Source organism: Tachypleus tridentatus, unplaced genomic scaffold, assembly GCF_004210375.1.
Source record: "Tachypleus tridentatus isolate NWPU-2018 unplaced genomic scaffold, ASM421037v1 Hic_cluster_2, whole genome shotgun sequence".
Taxonomy (NCBI): Eukaryota; Metazoa; Arthropoda; class Merostomata; order Xiphosura; family Limulidae; genus Tachypleus; species Tachypleus tridentatus.
The window spans coordinates 38,944,579-38,963,302 of record NW_027467782.1 but is presented as its reverse complement, the minus strand read 5'-3'; the positions used below and the strand labels follow the sequence as shown (position 1 = coordinate 38,963,302).

Genomic DNA, 18,724 nt, shown 5'->3' with positions numbered 1-18,724 from the left:
AGAACAAAATTATACTATTGTTTCATAGCAGAATAAATATGTAGGTGTAATCTTTTTGCATTCATCTCCTGACTGGTAACTGGTATGTGTGCAACAATATGTATAATGTAACTCTGAAATTTCTTAAGATATCTTCACAAAAACTGATGAGATTTTGTTAATGATTATTCCTGTCCATAAAGAATGGCATTATTTTAATTAAGTCTGTTTTTTAAAGTATATTATCTATGTACTGTAATTATTTGCGCTCAGTCTTTGAATAGTTTTACTTTGAAAAAGAAGCATTTGGAATACATTTAGGAGGTTTTAAGATATTCTCACAAAATTTGACAATTTTCAGATGAAGACTTGCAATGTTTAGGGGAAACTTGTGAAATTTCATGAAGATACACAAAATGTATTACAAATTATAATATGGAAGCTCTAAAAGTCAATTTGGGGTTACAAACATGGTCAAATTGACCAAGAATATAGTAAGAGAATTAACTGAATAGCAGATATCACTAATTGCCCATCTCTACTTGTATACTGAGTTCACACTGTACCTCTCATTACTTTTATCTGGAGGTCTTAGAAAACTCTTTGAAAGTTTCAATTTTATGTTCTCCCATGTTTACTGATGACAAACCATATCAATGTGTTAACTATATCACAAGAAAGAACCACTTGAAGATAAAACTCATAAAATGGGAAATATTCTGACCTTGTAACATTGATCAGTAACAGGCTTTGGACAAGTGTCAAGTTATTATCTTTGGAAGGATATTGTCTTCATGTAATATAAGCTCAAAACATGTTTGATGTAAATTTAAAATCATAAAATTGTTGACTCGATAAAGAACCCTGATATTTCAGTAATTTTCCTAATTACATTTTCAGCAAAATCACTTTAGTAAGAATTAACAGCTTAAGTTCTTTATTAGGTATTGCCTAATGTTTTTTAATAAAAAGAGAAAAAGGAGTAGAAATCATAATGGAAATAGTATAATAAAATGAACATCATACACCGAACATGAAATAGTCAGATACTTGCTATTATAGACAGTTTTCCAGATTTGCTTGTTTAAATCACTTATTATTTATACAGAGCTTGGATTTTTTAAGAGACATTTTGGGCCAGAGTGATAATTTTTTCAGGACTCTAAATACACTCTTGTGTTTTCATGATTTTTTGTTTTCAGCATTATTTTGAATATAGTGTTTAAAAACTGGTTTATAATCTTACTTGTAATCATCATACTCTACAGTATTAAACACCCTTGAAACAAATAAAATAATCAGAATAACTGTTTTTTAAAATATAAATAAATACCCAGGATACAGTTCGATGAAATCAGATTTGGAGGAATTGGATGGTCTCATGGTTTCCAGTTTTCAGTACAAACAAAAAATATGTACAGTGATAAAGCACTGGATCTTTTGACCTCAAGAAACCTACTTTAATTGCTAAAAGAATTCTGTTATTATAGAGTTACATCTAAAGCATAACAGCAGAGCAGACTGCCCTGTCATTTCCATTTTGTCTGCCTCACTGCTCTTTTTGACCAATCACTGTGCCCTGCTGCTTTTCTAATCTGTTAGGCACAAGTTGTTTATATATAGAACAAATGGCTGATATAGGTATAGCAAACTTATTTAATTCAGGAAAGAAGTAACATTTCAACCTCCTTAAATTCATTTTCCTGTTATAAAGGAATTTCAAGTGGTCACATGTCAGATAAAATGAAACTAAAGACACTGATTATATCAAAAGTGAGATCCTCTAAAGCATCCAATTACCTGACCTTCAGTAGAGTTTGCCGAGTGCAAGACGTTGAAGTGTGTACTGATTGTAATCATACAAATTTGTTTTGACAACATAATATGGTTTATTAGTTTCATAAAAATCGTAAGTGTTGGTGAGGCATCATCCCATCTATTAAATGGAAATTAAAACAACTTGAATATGAGAGAGCTAAGATTGCCAAACCAAACCACTGCATCCATTCCTTTCTCAAAGGAAAAACAAAGTGATTAATGATCATTGTTTTAAAATTATTATTGTTGTTTTTCTTTGCTAGGATTGTTCATGAACTATTATCTCTTATTGTTACTACCATTCTAGTGTTTAAAAATATAAATAAGTTTTTGAGACCATTTTTAGGTAAGTTTGCATCAGTAAGATGGATAGAAATAATTATGTAAATTCTAGATGAATAGATCTAATGGTCATAGATTGAATTAAATATATTTTGATCACAGATATAAAACATGGGCCATCCTAAAAAAAATTGTTGTTGTTTCTTTATCCAGAATTTTTTAGGTAGATAGGTAGGTCTGCATTTTTGAAATTTTTTTTTGGTTGACTACCAGTAACTTTAGAATGTGTTTTTATAACTAACGGCAAAAACATTTGAGTTAGGGTATTTTAGTGAGTTGGTCATGGGACAGCAATGAAAACATTTTTTTAAAGATGATCTTACTAAAGATGTTTTAACCTAAACTTCTTAATTGATAAAGCCCAGTAAACTTATGTATAAGTGATTTGAGTATTAAATTGCAAGTCATTATCATATATTTGATTTTTACGTATTCTCAGTGAAATTCAAATAATATTTAATTTCTTTGCATGGTTTAAAGGGTTTATGTCATTTAGGCAGAAAAACTGCTTCTTAATGATTGGCAAACTTTGTTATTTCATTTTTTAATTACCTTACTTATGTTTAAAAAACCAACTCTGCCTAGAAAAGAGCAGTCACTGTAAGTGCTAGCAAACTATTGTGTTTTCTAGTTAAATACAAATTCCACATAAGACTATATGTGAAGACTCGATTAACTTTGTAATAACAGAATTAAAAAGCCCTGTTCTTGCACGCCTGAGTCAAGGCGAGCATGCTATCTGTAGCAGTCAGACTATATCTGATGAGTTGCTGGCATCCATGTATGCTGATATTGTAGAGACTTTGAAGCAGTATGTTAGTACAAGCCCAGTCTATGCGTTAGTGTCATAGTGAAGTGCCAAAAAGAAACATCTGCTTTCTGTGTGAAGTTTGTTGATGGTGATGTGAATGTGAACTTTTTAAAAGACATGCAAGTAGATAATGGAAAATTAGAGATAGTATTTGCTGAGACAAAAAAGATATGAAATTGAACTTATTTGTGGCATTTAGTAGTGATGAGCATAATAAAATGATAAGACACAACATTGGCAATGCTAAAAGACTGAAAAACCCTGAAACCTGAGTTGATCAATGTATATTGCCAGAACCATTACCTAACCCTTACTGCAAAAGACAGTGAAGAAGTCTTCAGTAGTGTGTACGGGTTCTACAAGCCTTCCAGCAACTATTCAATATCAGTTGAGAATCTTCATACCTGACATGATAATGGCAACATAAAATGACTGAAACAGACATCTCACACCAGATGGCTGTCCAACCTGAAGGTTGTTTCATCTCTCAGAGACATCTATGCAGCAGTGATGATGGATTTTAAAGATATAGGTGCTTGTGGTGAAAAAGTGCAACTGAACGTGAGACCATTTTCCAACGGACTTGAAAAAAAACAATCTGAAATCATACTCCATGATCCATATCATCTGCTTCTTGTGTTATGCTCTGAGACCCTTCACCCAGCTTGTCCTGACCTTTGTGAAAAACAGTGTAGACTTCTCAGTGATCAGGCTCAAGATGGATACAACAATCAGCTCTCAGAAAAAAATTGAAAACTACTGAAGGTATTAATTAACATGAGAAAGCCAGCAAAAGTTTAGAAGAGTTTGACATCTTACTAACTGAACATGAAATTGATTCTGTGACAAAGGCATTCATTGACACAGTAATTAAGAACATTGATATGTGGCTAGAGAACACTTGTATCATTGGCAGTGTCTTTGTATTTGCTATGAGAAACATTGATGCCATAACAAGAAAAGTCAAGATTGAAGTGCTTGTCCTTTACTGCAGCCTTGATATTGATGAATCTTCTGTCCAGCTGAAGGAAGTGATAAAAGACACCAATAAGAACTACATATAATCACATTCTGTTCTCATTTATAAAATCACATATTTCTCTTCACTAATTCACCAACTTGTGACAACTGCTGCAGCCCTTCCAGGTAGCACCTCTGAAGTGGAGTGTGTCTCCTCCGATGTGCACAGCACAGTCACAGACACAAAACACTACACCCACCTTAAAGGAAGTTGATATGAGGAATAAGAATGACTAGGGCTATGTTTTATAACATTAATCCACAACTGTTTGCAGGACCATGAGCAGTGATTTCCTGGTTAATAAAAACATGATCAGTAACAAAAAGTTGGATGTGTTTATTGTTATTACTTAGTAAAATCTACATATACATCTATACTAATAATGAAATTAACTTTGACATGTGTTTATTGTTATTACTTAGGAAAATCTACATATACATCTATACTAATAATGAAATTAACTTTGACATGTGATTCAAAAGCATGCATGTAAAGTAAAGTCAGATACATGCCCTAAATCTAATAAGCTACATGTGTGTCACTCTGTCCTTTTTTTGATAGTTGGCTGGATTTTGTTCCTCTTGCACAAAGTAGTAAAAGTGTTTTCTTTTTGCATCCCCCACATTTAGTTATCTTAAATCAACAAGTAAAGTATAGTGTCCCCTCCCTAGTGCAAAGAAAATGGCTTTACAGAACAGAAGAACCAAATCTTGTATTGTACTGTTAAACTTTGAGAGAAGGATGAACCCACCATAAATGTTTCCCTAACTCATGGATTGTGTTTTAAATAATAGATATTATTGTATAAGAAAATTTAAAGGCTGAACACTATGTGCTTGGTGTGATTCTTTTGTGTGGTAAGGGGTCTTCCCAGGAAAGGTTCCATATTTTTTATTTACTTTCTGCAGATGGGTGGCCTTGTGGTGACCCCTTCCAGGATCAGACAGCCAGGATTAACCTGAGAACCAGTGTTGGATGTTTTCAACAGATGTTGTGGACATTGTGTCTGATGTTGGTGTTCGGGTATGATGTTCATGAAACCCTGGTGTAGCTGCAATGTCCTTGTTTAGCATTGTAATGTGTAGTCTCATAGGACTCCATTGTGGGCAGGGTCAATGGGTAGTAAATCTTCCTCTCACTCTTATGAATTTCGTAATCCTTGAAAATCACCACAACCATCAGATCTTGTAGCTCAATTTTTAATCCTTCATTCTTTATCTGATTAATCCTTAGGGCATATGTCTCCCTTTTTCATTTAAAAGGGATTAGAGTGGAATATTGGTTTTCCCAAGTCCATCAAGAAGCTATGTTTTGGGGACATCTTTGTGGAAATATCAACCCCAAAACACAGTGAACACCTCCTGAATTTTAAGGCCATTGGGGATATACCCATTGATGTTACTCCCGCTGGCTACTGTGAATTCTTTCCAAGGAGTAATTGTTGAGAGTAATTTGAAGAACATTCCCGAGTTGGAGATTCTTGCTTGTTTCCCCAACCAAGGAGTTTCTGTTGTGCAGCCATTTCTTCACTTGCAAGGACAGAATTATGCTGCCAACCAGTGTCGTAATTTTGACATTTAAATTGTTAGATCTATCTCCCTTGACATCTACCTGAATTGTAAGGTGTGAGAATATATTCCTAACCCTCTCTGATCTTTTCAGTGCCAGCAGTTTTGATTTCAAAGACATCACATCGTAGTTCTTTGACGTGCACTTTTTGTGGTGGCAAAGACCACAATGCATATGAGTACAAACTGGAACCACATTGCATTAAAAGTAGTGGTTGTCACTTCTTTTACTTTTGTCCTTGTCTCAGGTGGGTGGAGGAGAAAGAGGTACAGTGTTTTAAAACAGTTGACAACATTTAGCTTGAAACTCAGAAATTATTTTTCCCCAACTCCATTTCAGACATATGCTTCTGCATTATGTACCACTGCTGCAGTGCGAGTGCAGAAAGATTTATTTTCCAACAATGTGAAGAGTATTTTGCCCTCTTTGGATAAGTGAATTGGCAAGTCAGTGTCTACTTCTCTCTCTGTTCCCACCATTCTTTCCAGTGATTGCCCAGATCCAGGTTTTTCAGCCCTGCTTCTGGCAATATGCTATTAAACTTTAATCCTTACCACAGCATTCCCTTGAGGTTCTATCTTCCTCAGTGAGCTGTGCTCTTTTAGAATAGACAGTCTGCCACTCTTCTTTTTAGCCTTCATATTCAGGTGCACTGGTAGAATTGGGTGTGTCATTGGATGTCATTGCTGTTTCCACTGATCAGCCCATACTGCAATAGCTTATTATCATTCCCACTTGTTTATCTTTCTTTGAGTCATCTGAGGAAGGCAGATATTTCCAATTGAATGTACTATCTCTTTAATAAATATCTTTCAAACCATTCTTCTATTCCTATTTATGCAGATGGTTCAAAGTGAGGTGTCTCTGTACAACCTGCCAAGGTTTTTCTCCAAATGATTGAGAGGGGGAAGTTGTCCTTACTAGGTTATGCATTGGTCACAGCTTTTTAACTCATTATTTTCTTTCATCTGAGACTGAGCCACCAATGTGTGGCCTTTGTAACACTCAAGTCACAATAAACCATGTTTTACTGTCATGCCATCATTACAATCATAAGTGATGATTTTTCATTTTCGATATGCCTTAAGTATGGGTTTACCCTTGACATTGGAAATGGTAACACTGTCCGACTTCCTCATGTCTTTAACTTTTTATGGGCCATTTGCCTTTTTAATTCTATTTAAATCTTTTATCCAAATTTTGGACATTGTTTTGTTTTAATTTAATTTATTTTTTTGCCTTTTATAAGACATTCCTTTTTCCTATTTTACTGCTTGTTTGGTGTAGATAGTCTAGTTGGTTTGTGCCAATAAACACCAACCAACTGAACACAATGTAGAAATATCAAAGTTGTTTTGATTAACAAAGTTTCCATTTCTTTGTTAGGTGGAATTGCCATAATAAAATGAGAAAGTGCTTAACAGTCATGAAATACAATTATATAGAAACATCACAAAGTCTAAAATAGTGGTTATGTACATAATAATGTGAAGGAAGTTTTTCATGACAATATGACTGAATCTACTTTACTGAATTATTTTGCATGGTGATGTATTTTATGTTTAAGCAGTCAGTCAGGTTTAAAAGCAATCCTTTTGGCAAGTTGAAGTAATGTGTTCAATAAATACAAGTTGATTTTGTTGCAAACTGCAGGTAAAGAACAGTATTTAGGGAAAAGATGCAAGGCTCATATCACTTGTTATTGCACTGAAATTGAAAAAGTATAATTAAGGGAACATGAAGACTGAAGAATTCAGTAGTACTTATTCAGTAACCTGTTTCTATTGTTTTTAGCTGTATTGGACTCACTGCAGTTTATTTATTGTATTCAGTGCAATTATTTTGTTACAAAATATAATAAACTTAGTTTATTGGAGTTCGTGTATCTGTTAAAATCAGTAAAATAGATCCTAGTAAATGACAAGTTTTAGAAAAGATGTTGGAAAGCCCTTCATTTTTTTTTTTTTTTTTTACATTAACTTGCATGAATAATTTATGTGCATCTCTAAACAACAGTTCATAAGTTATTTGTAATATATAGGAATACATTCGTGAAGATGAGAAACACACTTCAAGTAAAAATGTATTCTGAAGACAGCTGGTATGGATATTAGAACTTTAATTAACATAAAGCAGAGTCAGTTGCAAACTCTCTCTTTGTTAACCTGAAGATTACATGAGAAGATCAAAATATTCTTCTGTGCTTTATGTTAATTAAAGTTCTAATATCCATATTAGCTGTCTCAAGAATACATATAGGAATACAGATTATTTTGAAGTAGAGAAGTTTGAGTTGAAACTTAAATAAATGTTTATCTTCTTTTGTTTTGTTTTTAGATTAGAAATGAGGAGATTGAGTGAGAACCAAAAGTCTTCATTTTTTTATTTAAGTGTAGAAGATGAAAACTTTGCTTATGATTTGGTTCAAGAGCTAGTTAGGTCTTTCCTAGCAGCTGAAGACACCAGAATACAAGTGAGTGGTTATTTTATACTGAAGTGTGTCTTTTGACTCTGTGTTATTGGTTTTATTTCACATTGACATACTTATGAGAAATGGTTAGAATAATTAGACTACCTATACAAAAGTTGCACAGATTTGAAAAATACTTTATTTTCACTTTACTTAAATTTAAGTTTTTCATTTGTTAAAACTTAATCATTTATTTTAAAAAAATTAGTTTAAAATATAATCTTAATTATCTATGAACCTTGCCATTTATTTCTTTCACTATACATGAGATATTAAATTTTTTCAGAAATCTCAAAACAAATTGTTGATCACAGTAATCACTAGATATTCAGTGAGATATAACATTTAGTTTACATTACCCAGTTGCTTTCTTACCCAACAAATGGTTTGTAACATGATGTTCTGAAATATGGACAAACATGTTTTGAATCTCCTGTGGTCTTCAAAATATGGATACAAATGGGTGAAGAAGTTCAGTGCAACAAAACATAAGCCACATTTTAAGGTGTGTTACCAAATCCTGGACTTACGAATGACAGCAGAATGTGCTTTTATATATTTCAAATACTGCATACCATTTTGGATTGTATATATGCTTTGAACAAAATACAGATTGTGACAATCATAACTCGCCACTGAAACACACTGTAAATGGAGAAAGTTTTAAATCGTCATCAGGTAAATAGAATAAATAAACTATCAAAAGATCATTTGTACAGGGTGTTCAGAAAGTCACTGTGCACTTGTATATTTATTAACAGACATGTTTCAATATAGAATACAGGAGGTAAATATGAATAACAATTATAAACAATATTAAAAGTGACCCCTGTTGGCTTGGATCCTTCTTATTTTGTTTCTAAACACTGCTGTCAGTTGCTGGCTTGAAATAGACTGAATAGACATATAATTACAAAACTGCACAGTGACTTTCTGAACACCCTGTATAACATTTTGTAACTCCGTTAACAACATTACTACAGTTGATAAACTTCTGCCAACCTGCATGGAGCCTAAGACAAGACCTTCCAGCTATATGAAGTAGTAAAGGTGTGCCAGGCACCAGCAGAAATTTTTTTTTTTTTGTTAAAAAAGAGCATGAAGTGAAAACATAAACTAACCATCTTTAGTGGCATAAAATTGAGTGAAACCAGGGAGAAGAGACCTCAGTGTTGTCTTTACAAATCCACTACTATCACTAGTCAGTAGGAACATTAAGATTGTTCAGGACATAGAATTTTGTGTGGAATCAGCAGATCAGTTTTCTGGGAGGGCAAAAAATATAGAAATGTCACTTTTGTTTCTAAGTGAAATGTATTTAGAGAAGAGAAAATACTTCTAAAAGTGAAGGAATTTCTTCACTGAAACAGTGTTAAGCTACATCTGCATAATTTTAGGACTAACAGGTTTCACTTTTATAAGCTCATTCATTACTTACAAATAGACTTAATGTGTTGAAATAAAATTCTTTGTAGACTGAGAATGTTTGTATCCTGTGTTCTGAAGCACCCATTGATAAAGTTGCAATATTGCTTTGGACTTTTCATTATTGTGAGTGAAAGACCTGTTGAGCTTCATGTATTTGTAGATAGTGAAAAATATTAGACACACTCGAGATTATAGGGTTGTTAATAAAGTGCCAATATCTAAAGTTTGTAACAAGAAGTAATTATTCTTGAGGAGACCTTTTGGTGTACACAGAATTCAAGAACTGTACTGTATAACGAATCTATGTTGATTGTATATGTGACTTTTTTTTAACACAGGCTTAGTCTCTGGGACTGGCTTTATAATCATTTTGTGTTTGATACAATTTTCAAGCTATTACTTTTAAATTAATAAATATATCTTGATGGAACTTGGTATATTATCAATAAATATTACAAGATTTGTTATGCAAAATATTGTGTTTTTTTTTTATTAAGTTGTAAGCTTTTCTTTTGCCTTTTTTTCTTTTTTGCATGTTTCTTATCCAACATTTTGAGATGAAAAATACTTTCATGCATCAGAAAATTTTCAAATTTCACATACAAAAATATAACATTCAAAAACTTATCAAATGTTTATTAAGGAAAAACATTATGTTTTGCCCTTTATTTTACTAATGAATCTCTGTGTAGGTTTGGTTGATTTTACTGATTTTGTAACCAAAAAAAAAAAAATATGTGTGTGTGTGTGTATATATATAAATTTTGCCCTTTTCATTCTGGGATGACAACAGAGTATAACATGAAAACACAAATGTTTAGACTAAATAGCTTAAATCTTATAACATTATACATTCATATATATTTATTATTTTTATTATAACAACCTTTCATCCATGCATGCCTAACAATACAGAAGCTACAGTGAAGCAGTGCACATGTGTCATATTACTGTATTAAGTTATATGGAACTAATTTTACTATCCACAGAGTGACCTGTTTTGACTGTGTTGTAGTGGAAAAGGATTGTGCAAAATACAGTCACATTTCAATTATTATACATTATATACGTATTTACAATACTGTTATTTACAGGTAACAAATATACAGTTTAAATAAACAAAATAGTCATAAGTTACAATATCAGTACTGTAGAATTCCACTATAATTTATCAAGCTTAGTAAGTAAGCTGTATTTAGGTCTAAAAAAAATATGAAATTCCAATATAATGATTATCTTTTCTCACATATGTGAACTTTACACATGCTACAAACCTTCTGCTCCCCACTTTTGGAATTGTAAGATTTCAATGTGTTTCTCATCCGAATCGTCGTGTGACATACTCATTTGACATATGTGGTTCCTTTTACACTCCTCTACTGAACTATCACTTCTCATTTGACAGTGCTTAGGTTTGGAAGTGCTTTTTCTTTTTTTTAAGGTTGTATTTACTGCTCACAAGGTTCTATCACTTTTGGGGATATGGCATTATTGTTAGCAGCTCGAGATGGTGATTCCTCCTTTTCTTCCATTTTCCATCTTTCCCCTTGACTTTATCCGTGTAGGCTTCTGTGCTCAGTGAGAGCTCTTTGTTGACATACTGCTTCCTACCAGGATACGTTTTCTTTATCCTCTGGCAATCCTCCTCTGTTCATGATCTTTTACCTACTTTTTTTGCCAGTTAGGTCCATCTTTTGTTTCAGTTGGTCTATTTCTCCTGGAATTTGTTCTAGGTATACTCCTATCAGATCTGACAATTTCACTTTTCCCTTGCTTGCCTTTGTCATCCATTCTAAGTCTTCCATTATATTGCAGTTTCCTCTTTGTTTGGGGTTTTATCTTCCACCTGTAGCCATTCTTCATAATTCTGTGTGACTGACTGTTAAGTTTCTATTTATACTTTCCTTTTTCTTTTCACAGGTCTTCTTTTCATTCATCATTATTTTGATCCTGTTCTGTGGTCAGACACCAGGATTTTTTTAAACTTTAAATCCACACTGTACTTCCATGATGTGTTCAATTTATCTTCCATGGCTTCACACATTCACCATTGAGATGGGGTGTTCCACAAAATCACATATAGGTTCATGATTTTCATGATATTTTGTGTTTCATAACCAAGCCCATCCCAGACTGTATCACCCTTGGACTGAATGGGAAAACAGAAGGGGTTTGTTGTCCATCCCAATCATTCCTAGAATTAATAACTCAGTATGGTCTGATTTTTCAAAATAAGATTTTGTGGTTATGTGGTGATACTGCTTTGGATTTCACCACCACATTGTCACCTTCCTTGCTTCAAGTGGAGTATGGGCATCCTTACAACTCCAGTTCCAAATTGCTGAGGTGGTTGACCCTGAAGGCACCCAGCTGAATGAGTTACTCACAATAACCAATCAATTACAGAATAGGGTGGTGGTATTTTATGGGTGTAGATGATGTGATATTCTTCTCTTTATGATAACCATTGACAACAGAATGAGACATCAAGATGTAATTCATCCCTTTTATTGGAAACTGTCATCCTACTCTCAACTAAATGTTGTTACACTATAAGAAGGTTTTGAATTTAGAGTGAACTCATTTACTTAAGTTCTCACACATATTTCAAGTTAACTATCTTCCTAACTCAATTTCCTCCATCTTGGCTGTGGGTCACAGCAATGATTTGTGAAATTGTTCTGGTTCTGTCATTGGCTATCTCTTGTTTCTTGTTTTCTCATCTTAATATTAGGGGTATGATATTGTCTATGGATGGTCCTGGCCCATTTCACAGTTATGGGAGTTGATTACATGCAACAGACATTCTGTTGATACCAATTCAATAGCTCAGATCTAATCCTAGTGTCATACCCAGGAATTAGAGTGGGTTTCAATTCCCCATTTCATGGGATTGAGGTAAAGAGGGTATGCTCTTTATTCTACACTCACATGGATGTTGGTATCCCATGGGCATGTTTTGAAAGTAGTTGATTTACTATGTGTAGTCCATTGCATCCAAGCTGCTGTACACCTAGGGGTGTATCTTTTGTTTACCTGCCTTTCCTATTTTGAGATTGAGTTACAGTATTGGTTATGACCACTTTCTTGCCACATTCTCTCTCACTCTGATGTACTCCTCTCATTTTTTTCCCTTATATTTCACACGTTCCATAATCGGATGAAGAGTATCCCTGGCTCAGAAATGGTCCACTTCCCCTTTCTATGATCTTCAGATCTGATTCTTTCATTTCCAAGATATCCTTCAGATAATTTTAAAATATTCTTTTGTCATATCCTCACACTGGTCCCTCCTTGTTATCAATGTAAGATTCTAGCTAATATTGTGAGAGTAGATAATTACCATATCAGAAGTCTTAATTTTCCCTATACTGAAAATGTATTTTCAATGTACTTGCCATCTCTCACAAGATTAACTGTTCTTATTTAGTGTTGCCCTTTGTATGTGAACTTTTTCTTTATGCATACTACAAGTCTTCCACTCCCCTTGAATTGGGATTTGTTTATCAAGGAAATCATCATCCATTATCCTCTCATATTCCTGTTAATACTTTAGGTCTTTTACAGTAAACACAGTCACATGATACCTTATATCTTTCACATTAAACACAGTCACACATAATACCTTATATCTTTCACAGTAAACACAGTCACACACGATACCTTATATCTTTCACAGTAAACAGTCACACGTGATACCTTATATCTTTCACAGTAAACACAGTCACACGTGATACCTTATATCTTTCACATTAAACACAGTCACACGTGATACCTTATATCTTTCACATTAAACACAGTCACACATAATACCTTATATCTTTCACAGTAAACACAGTTGCACATGATACCTTATATCTTTCACAGTAAACACAGTCTTGCATAATACCTTATATCTTTCACAGTAAACACAGTCTCACATAATACCTTATATCTTTCACAGTAAACACAGTCACACGTTATACCTTATATCTTTCACAGTAAACACAGTCACACATGATACCTTATATCTTTCACAGTAAACACAGTCACACATAATACCTTATATCTTTTTCACAGTCACACATAATACCTTATATCTTTCACAGTAAACACAGTCACACACATGATACTTTATATCTTTACAGTCACATATAAATACCTTATATCTTTCACATTAAACACAGTCACACATAATACCTTATATCTTTACACACAGTTTTGAGGAACACAGTCTTGCAGAATCTGATACCTTATATCTTTCACAGTAAACACAGTCACATCAGATTAAATCTCTCTCTACAACAAAAAGATTATTGATTAAAAGATTATGTGATACCTTATATCTTTCACAGTAAACACAGTCACACATAATACCTTATATCTTTCACATTAAACACAGTCACACATAATACCTTATATCTTTCACAGTAAACACAGTCATTCTGCATTCTTGTCTGTTTTTGTAGTTAAGACAAACTGTTCATTTACACTGCATACATTTCAGTATATCTTTCATCTTATATCAAGAAAATTGTATTTTTTCTCACTAAAGAATTTTTCATTCTTTAACTTCACATTAAACACAGTCACACATAATCATCTTACATATCTTTCACAGTAAACAGTTCACACATGATACCTTATATCTTTCACAGTAAGCACAGTCACACGTTATACCTTATATCTTTCACAGTAAACATAGTCACGTATGATACTGTAGGCCTTTCACAGTAAACATATGGTATTGTGTGTATTTATTGTTATTTTATTTCTCCACTTCCTAACGTTTTTCTTTCTTTCTGAACTGAAGTTTTTCATGCTGTGTTTATGACTGTTTTCTTATGTAAAGTACACATTTTTCTTTTTTGTAGGACTGTGCATCTTATGCACTGCAGGAAACCTTACAGATATATACTTGTCAAAGTGGAGAGTTGTCACAAATTGTGAGACCAAGTGGTAGTCTTTGGAACAGGTTTTCAGAAGAGGTTCAAGAAATTTTGGTACCTTTGCAGCACTCTAGGTATGTATTTTATTTTTTATTATAATGAAATTTAGACAGTAATTTTCAGTTATTTTCTTTCTTATCAATTATTTTTCTAACATTGTTCATTGTGTTATGTTTTTCTTTTATCTTTACTGTGTTATAAAACATTACAATTCAACAGTATTTTAGCATAGTTTAAACATTAAAAACTCAATTTTTTTTAATATTTCACATAAACTGAAAAGTTATTTGAATATTGAAGTTGTTCTGCTTTTTTAATAAAAGTTAAAAAAAAAGTTCATCAGGTTTTCTGTTATTATTTGATAGGTACATTATGTCTAGTAACAAGAGGACTTCCTTTCCATGCCCAATATATGGGAGCAAACTAGGAAGCACTTTTAAAGATTGGGCCTGTAATTGGGCATCTTGTCTTCTCCAGAAGGTAAGAAGCACTTTTCTGTGATAAAAGAAATGAGATAATTAGGTTGCTAATCAATATTATTGTTATAGGTGATTATTATATTAATTAAAACCATGACAAAATTTGAACTAGAGATCAGACTGTGTAGATAAAAGTATTACTGAAACAGAGGCACCTCACAGTTCAGCTAAACATATCTGTTCACACAGTTCTTGTAAGTCTGAGTTTCATTTCCTTTTCTAATTCAGGAGAATGTTAATTTCAACTATTAAGTAACGTGCACACAGTTCTGTAACATTTGTCACAGTTTTAGCCCATTAGGAGCACATTATTGAAACTTACTCTACAAATATGTTTAGAACATAAAGGTGGTATACACTTTTAGAATTTCTTTTGGGGGGTAGACTACTGTAGTATCAAAGACAAGTACTAGATTATAATCACCACATTACACTTAAAATTCTCTCATTTTGTCTTTGTATATGTTAATTTTCTGTTTTAATGGAAAGAAAAGAAATAATGCAGAATAGTTTTTATAAAACTGCTTTTTGAGAACAGATTATGCCATAGAGAAAAACAACCAAAATCATTTCAATTTAAAACTAACTTTTCCATGCTCATTAGCATGTTTTAAATGCCCTTAGTTTTATAAAATTTATATGGTTTTGTGTATTTAATTTCTCAGATAAAGCGAGAGAATACAGCTAGAGTTTTTCAGTCATGCTTCATGATTGTCAAAAACGATGTGAAGACAACAGTTTTTCTTCTTCCTCACATCATGGTTAATGTTTTACAAGATGCAAGCAATGAAGAAAAGGAAGATGTTTGTTTTAAGAAATAATATAAAGTATAGAAGTAAATGTACATAATTCTTTATATGACATTTTCTTTTTTCAGAAGTAAAGAATGTAATACAACTGATAGGCTGTGAGATTTTAAAGACAGAGCTTAGCATTGATAGCCATTTGACAGACTTCTGCATCTTCTCTTATCAGATTGGCCAATCATTAATTTTGTTTAGATCTGGTAATAAAATGTTTTAAGGGGTAAGAAAGCAGGGAACAGAAAGAAAATACCAGTACCAGTACATCTGCTTTGATGTTTACAGTAAATAGAAAAGATTCTGAATTGGTTAATTATCCATCAGTCAGCCAAAGGTATTCTGACTTTTGGAACATTTTACTTAACTTTAGTCTTTCAGTCGTTTTTCAGGATGTGAATTCTATTGTGAGAAACTATTTTCAAAATAATATTAAAAGTACTTCCTTTTATCAAAAAATTTTCTTTCTTTCTTATTGTTGATTACAAATCCTAGTTCCATCTTACATATCTAGTCAATTTCAACTTGATTGAAAGTAACATTATTTCTTTTGACAGTTTATTTTGCCAGTTACAACTGTCACTGCCAGAAACAAAGATAAAACTGTCAAAAATGTATGAGTGACCTATGGTCAGATCTTTGAAATTGAGATCAACGTTACTTTTGTCAGTCTAATTAACAATATTTTTGCTAAGAGTATTCTTGGACAGCATGAATTTATATCTAATAATGTTTTTTTTAATAGATATTAAATTATTTATGTGTATCTTATGAGTGCTATAAACTTAACAGTAACATTCAAGAAGAAATAGTTTGAATTATTAGAATAATTTGTTTTTATTTACCGTACATGTTTACTTAGCTTATGTGCACTGAAGTCTTGTCATAGCTTTCAACAAATATAATGTAATATGAAAAACATGAATGTTAAAATAAACTATAATCCACTTTTGCATGTTACACCAAATGTTATAGCATTAAAAATACCAGTTGAACAGTGATTTTGATTTATATAATTATATAAGACAACATTGTTTGTTTTTTGAATGCTGTGCAGTGTAAGACTACAGTGTTACTGCAATAGTAAATGATGCACAGGCAGATAGGTTTAAAAAAACTGCATCTAGGTTGAGTCAGGTGTCTAAAGCTCTGTTTGGTTGGTTAAACTTGCTCTTAGACTGTGTCAAATGTCTGTAGTTTTTACTTTGGCACTGTAAGTATACAGACTGCTAAAATAGAGACTATACGAGGATAGCTTGTATTTCACACACCTACTAAGGTGCATTATGCTCACATATAGCAGGAAATGACTTGCTTCTTATTGTGCCAAGAACATACCAAGTGGACCAACAATATAAGAATAGTAATTTTACAAGTGAGCTATGTCTCACCCTGCTACCACATAACAGCTATGTGCTTATTTGATGAGTATCTGAGAGTCAGGTTAAATACCATATTCATATGGAGACATTGTACATATGATGGTGATTCAAGTTGGTGTTGACAGTAATGAACATTGGAAGACTTTGTTTTACGATCTTCTGATTGGACTACTAATGCCTTAAATTCTATTATCCTGTGTTCTGTCACATAATGAATTATGATTTTCATTCTAACTGTGTAGAAGTAATCAGTACATCGTCTTCAAAAAGAGGGGATTGAGTGAAGTGTGTCACCAGTCTTCATATCCATTGTTCATGCATGAGATACTCTTGTGAGCTTCATCACATCCTATGAAATAATTCAGAATACTGAAAATGCCCTGAAGGTATTTGTTTTAATGGAGTGATTACTGATGCCTTAGAACTTAATGAACATTCTGATTTCGAGTATACAGCATCAGTGCTGTACTGCCTTTGTTGTTCATGGTGGTTGTCCTACATATTAAGATGAAATCCCCAGAATTGTGGAGGTGTAAAGATGACTGATTTATACCAAAATGAACTGAAAATGTGAGCTGAATAATGTGTTCACAGCAGTTTTGCGTTATCATAGATGTTATAAATTACAAGAATCTATGAAATATTTTGCTGCATATTTTAGTAGTAGAATTTTTAAAAGCAAAATGGAATGTGAAATAATTTTTTAACGTTGATAATCAAGGTAGATTTTAATCTCACTAAAATTTAGAATTAATATGTGTTATTATAAAAAGAAAAGCAAAACTTTTTATGTATTTGGGTCTATAGATCTACAGAGAGATTATGGCTGTTCTAAGCCATGTTGACCAAGCTGAACAGAGCAAATTGAAGTTTCATGAGAAGACTGACCTTTGCCACTTGAGTGCCCAGACTGTGTTTTCAATATTGGATTGTTTAACGGTTTGGTGTCATCAGTATTTTGTGATGTTGAGATCTAGTAACCAGAATAACTCCAAGCCTGCAAATAAAGGGAAAGGTAGTTGGAATACTCATTAATTAATCATGAGCTTAAGTTACTGGTATTTTATGTTCTTTTCTTTGAGAAATTAAAGACTGTAAATATTATAAAACAATTAAAATGCCTGTTCTAGTTATTGATTAACAGCCTTATTTATGTTTTTACAACATAAAAATGTCACTTTGCTAGGAAATAAGTAATGATTTATTAGGGTAATAATTTCAAAATTTGAAGCAGAGTTACCAGAATATTTTCTCATGTAAAATAATTGAATTTACTACAAGACTTTCATCTGTAGAAGCTAGTGGTGGTAATAACTTTTGGGTAACAAATTTTCTACAGTGTTCTTTAAGAAAAATTAATTTCATTATTAGTCTAGCCTGTATTTCTAAAACTGTTGTGTTGCCTTTAGATTCCTTTAGGTAGAGGAGAAGGTTTGTCCACTTAGTTGTTGTTACTTTCTCATTGTGTAAAGCATCATTCTTTGGCTACAGGTTGAGATCCAGTCATATATATTTATATACACACACAAAACATTGTGGTCCAATAACCCTAACCACTAACATGAGATACAGGTTTCATGACTGCCTAAATCCAACCTTGGCTACCTGGTTGAGGCTAACCTATACGAATGATTACTCGTATTCTGTTCCACCTTGGATATAAAAATTAAGTTTCAGGTGAAGAGCATATCTGTTCT

General features: G+C 32.7%; 1 protein-coding gene across 1 annotated transcript in view; it reads left to right on the top strand.

Moving 5' to 3' along the window:
* Positions 1 to 18,724, top strand: part of LOC143242571 (serine/threonine-protein kinase atr-like) — a 38,647-nt gene that overhangs the window by 11,223 nt on the left and 8,700 nt on the right. The window contains exons 5-9 of the mRNA XM_076486042.1: positions 7,878 to 8,013; positions 14,292 to 14,440; positions 14,732 to 14,846; positions 15,511 to 15,648; positions 17,835 to 18,042. Coding sequence (XP_076342157.1) covers positions 7,878 to 8,013; positions 14,292 to 14,440; positions 14,732 to 14,846; positions 15,511 to 15,648; positions 17,835 to 18,042 — 746 coding nt within the window. The remainder of the gene's footprint in view (positions 1 to 7,877; positions 8,014 to 14,291; positions 14,441 to 14,731; positions 14,847 to 15,510; positions 15,649 to 17,834; positions 18,043 to 18,724) is intronic.